Here is a 4311-nt window from a genome sequence, read left to right on the forward strand (position 1 = left end):
GTTGTTGTTCTTTGCTGTGTCTTTCTGCCTTTTTCTTTGCCTAAAGAATTCACACAACCTCCGGTAAACTGAAAGTGAGTGCTAGAGCACAGAAGAAAAGAGAAGAGGTAGTAATCTCGGGTCTATTCAACAGAGTGCGACACCGTGTGTGCAAAAGAGGGTATTACAACTAAGAAGGGGAAAAAAGGACTGAGTTATTTACATTCTAGAATAATAAAAGCTTGAATAAACAGTGTTTATCGTGCCGCTTTTAGACTAGTGAATATGTTTTATTCTTTATCTCAAAATGCCCATAAAAGACCCGGAAGAACGTCTGAGGAAATCTCAGAGGTATGAGCCAGTTACCATTCCGAGTGATATGCCGCCCATCCAGGCACCTGAACACCAAATGGACATAAGACCACCTACATGGAGTGAAGTGGAGAAGGTAGTGAAGCAGGCAAGTGCAGCATCGGCCCCAGGACCTAATGGCATCTCATATAGGCTCTATAAAAACACCCCACGAGTGCTCAAATACCTGTGGAAGCTGATGAAGGTAGTGTGGCAGAAAGGAATGATTCCAAGGGCTTTGCGAAGAGCAGAAGGTGTTCTGATCCCTAAGGAGAAGAACTCCTCATCCATCAGCCAGTTTTGCCAGATCGTCCTGCTGAACATAGATGGAAAGATCTTCTTCAGTGTCTTGGCCCAAAGACTATCTACTTTCCTGCAAAGAAACAACTATGTTGACACATCAGTGCAGAAGGCCGCCATCCGGGGCTTCTCGGGATGTCTGGAGCACACCAGCATCATCTGGCACCAGATTCAGGCAAGAAAGAACAAAGAGCCCTTCACGTGGTCTTTTTAGACCTTGCCAACGCCTTTGGGTCAGTTCCGCATGAGATCTTATGGAAGGCCATCAACTATTTCAGCGTACCAAACCACATCACAGGACTGGTCAAGACCTACTTTCAGGATTTACAGTTTTGTGTGACAGCTGAGAACACCACCACAGCCTGGCAGCACCTGGGAATCAGAGTTATGGCAGGCTGCACGATTTCCCCTCTGGCATTTATCATGGCAATGGAGTCGGTCATGCGGGCATCTCGGCGGGTAGAGGGAGGTGAGAGACTCTTCTCTTCTCTTTTTCCTGTAGCCGAGATGGGAATTCGGGAGGAGGAGACGAGAACGGCATGGAGAGATGCACGAGGGTTATCATAATGTTGTCATGTCTGTCATACAGTCGGCCTCTGCCAGAGGAATATCAGTAACTAATATTTTCATCTCACTAGAAATGGTTTTGATGCAATGTTTGATCTAAGAAGATACAATTAAGGTTTATTTTATCCTCTGTTACACGCAAGTACAGCTGGCTAACATTCAACTCTAATGACTAACTTTTGGTTTAATAAACCATTCTCCAAACATTTGTATCTATTCATGGTGAAGTGCTTCTCCCACTAAGAACGTTACATCCAGATGAACAGAATCAACTTTTTGGGATTCCATTACCTGGATGATTTAGCATGCATCAAGACATTTGTATCTCTAATTTCACCTCTGCTCAAGAGCAGTACTAACTTTGTGCCTTTTTTAGTCTTATTTATTTATAGCATCTCCATCACTGAACAGCGAACACAGATGGAGCCTGTTGAAGTGGTAATGTGGATTGACATCTGTGTCTGCCTTCCTTTGACCATACTGATCATCTATTGTATGTGCTGTGCGGTATGTATGTAATTACGTCCATCTCTATCAGTATTTGAAGATTTAACAAATCAACTAACCTGTCCTGCTAGTTAAGTATTCACTTTGCTTTTTGGATTTAGCCAACCGCATTTAGCAAGATATAAGGAGTTATTTCATACATATGAAGGATTTCCAAACCCCTAGACACTATAGTGAGTGAATGTAATAAGAATCATGAGTTTAAACATAAATTAATGTTGCCTACCTTGGCTGTAACCCATCATTACTAGAAATCATTACAAATACTACAAAGTCTAGCAGACCTAGAATGACAATAAAATCAGACAATGTTGTCTGTGGGAAAAGAAAGCTGATGCATCTGCATCACTGGCTTTCTCCTTCGGGTGGCACTGACTTCCTGTTCCAACACACAGTTGTGTTTTTATGTATCTTGTCTGTTTAATTAAAAACTTTGATAATGTCTCATTTCATAGTCCAGTCTTTATGTGCTTTAGCCAAGCATGCTCTGTTGATTCACTCACTGTGTCTTTACCTTAGCTTAGCTTGTAGCCAACTCACTAGCAGCATGTGCTCTTCAGCTGTCTTTCCCTCACTTTCCTGCTCATTGTGTAAGATACTTGGTTACTCCTCGGCGTCCTTTAGTGACAATGATACTAGTGTTTGCAGATCTGGAGGCCCGGATTACTGGAGACCTGGCTTCACAGCCCAAATTTAGCTAGGTCCCTGCCGGTGCAGCCTCATTAGCTCTGATTCTATCCAGAGTTGCAGTCAATGACCCACAATAATTATTTTATTGTGGGTGATTTTAACATTTATGTAGATCAGGGCTGGGCAACTGCAAGCCTCAAGGGCCGGTATCCTGCACGTTTTAGATCTCACCTTGGGTCAACACACCTAAATCAAATGATTAGTTCATTACCAGGCCTCTGGAGAACGTCAGGACATGTTGAGGAGGTCATTTATCTATTTAAATCAGCTGTGTTGGATCAAGAACACATCTTGATGCAGGACACTGGCTATTGAGGCTTGGAGCTGCCCACCACTGATGTAGATGCTAAAAATGACAGCCTCAACATGGCATTTAATCTATTATTAGACTCAGTTGGCTTTGTTGAAAATAAAAGAACCTACCCAGCACATTCTCGATTTAGTTTTAAAGGTCTGTAGAGCCAGTGGTTATGATTTGGTTATCGATATTCTTTAAGGTTTCTATTATTTAGTTCCACCGTGTGTTCTGTCTGCTAGCCTGCCTGTCTATTTTACTTTATTTGTATTCCCAGTTTAGATAGTGTTGGTTTTTCAGGTGTTCAGCAAGAAAGCTGTTTTTTGAGTTTACAGTTTGCCTCCTGGAGTCTGCATTTTGGGTCCTCCATTCCTGCCTGCTGCACACAGCCCTGGACAGTAACCTTTAAATCCTTAAACCTTATATAGTGTTTAGTTATATGTCCTTATTAATGAGTAGGAAGGGGGAAATATAAAAAAGCCTTTGGAACAATAATTCCATTTATCAAGGTAAAAAGGACTCTTGGTCCACTTTCCTTTGCAGAGACACTAGACACTGAATACACTAAGGCAATATATAGAGTTATATAAAAAATGGCTTATTATTGTAAATCTCATATTTTCTGCAGAGACGAAGGGATCCAGGCCCTGCCCCCTATTACATATACATCCTGGTTTCCAATCTAATCCAGCTCTGTGCTCCAGTTCTTTGGCTGGCTAAACTGGAAGACCATCAGCAGCCCACCGGTGTCTCTGAAGTGTTTTTCTTCTTCGGTGTTACAACTAGTCTTAACTTCAAAACCTGCATTGTTCTGGAAAGGTATTTATCTTTCATATATCTTTCAATGCAAGTATACTACATTTTATTGTGACTTGAAGCATCCTTACAGTCAAACTTTTGTCTACCGCATCAATCAGAATACTGTCTGTTTTGTGTTGCAGGTATTTTTTCATCACCTGTCCAATGCTGAACTTCATAAGACAAACTAAAGGTTCTATTTTGGTGTCTGTTCTGGTCTGGACCATGTGTGTTATCACTATCTCTCTTGCAATATTACTACACCAACATGAACGCATCTATGTTTTTACCTTCTACCCTGCCCCTCTGTTCATTCTTTGTTTAGCTGGGACCCTCAAAGCTCTGCCTGCTGCCACCTCAGTTCCTGCTGAGGAAAAACGAAGAATTATAGGAACTTTGTTTCTGTTGCACCTGAATTACTTTGTGTTGGTCTTGCCTGCAGTAATTCTATTATCTTTTGTCAGAAATGTAAGTTTGGCCATGATCCTGCTCAGTCCTTTTGTGGACTTGATGCTATTTTGTTTCATGCAGAAAGGACCTGTTGACAGTTTGCTGTCATGTCTGTGCTGCTGCAGTATGAACAACACTGCAGCAGATGTCAGCAGCAGATCACCAGTTTAACTGATTTTAGCAGAAACAGGTGGGCTTGTGTTGGCAAAAACAAAGTGAGAATAAAGAGGGGAACATGTGATGGGACAGATGCAGAGAAATTTAAAAATAAAGATGGACTATGTGCACATAAACACACAGAGGAATGCAAACACAGAGTGTGTAAACAGTTGATGGAAATGTCATGTATATGTTTTATATGATATTTTTGGCTT

General features: G+C 41.5%; 1 protein-coding gene across 1 annotated transcript; it reads left to right on the forward strand.

Moving 5' to 3' along the window:
• The first annotated feature begins 286 nt into the window (after positions 1 to 286).
• Positions 287 to 4108, forward strand: LOC146375445 (uncharacterized). Its single transcript, XM_084947905.1, has 5 exons — positions 287 to 805; positions 892 to 1099; positions 1574 to 1704; positions 3318 to 3508; positions 3631 to 4108. The coding sequence occupies exons 1-5, from the start codon at positions 287 to 289 to the stop codon at positions 4106 to 4108; spliced, it is 1527 nt and encodes a 508-aa protein (XP_084804031.1).
• Positions 4109 to 4311: the final 203 nt, after the last annotated feature.

The sequence above is a fragment of the Perissodus microlepis genome, chromosome 13 (assembly GCF_051167445.1).
Source record: "Perissodus microlepis isolate ML-2025 ecotype Zambia chromosome 13, ASM5116744v1, whole genome shotgun sequence".
NCBI lineage: Eukaryota > Metazoa > Chordata > Actinopteri > Cichliformes > Cichlidae > Perissodus > Perissodus microlepis.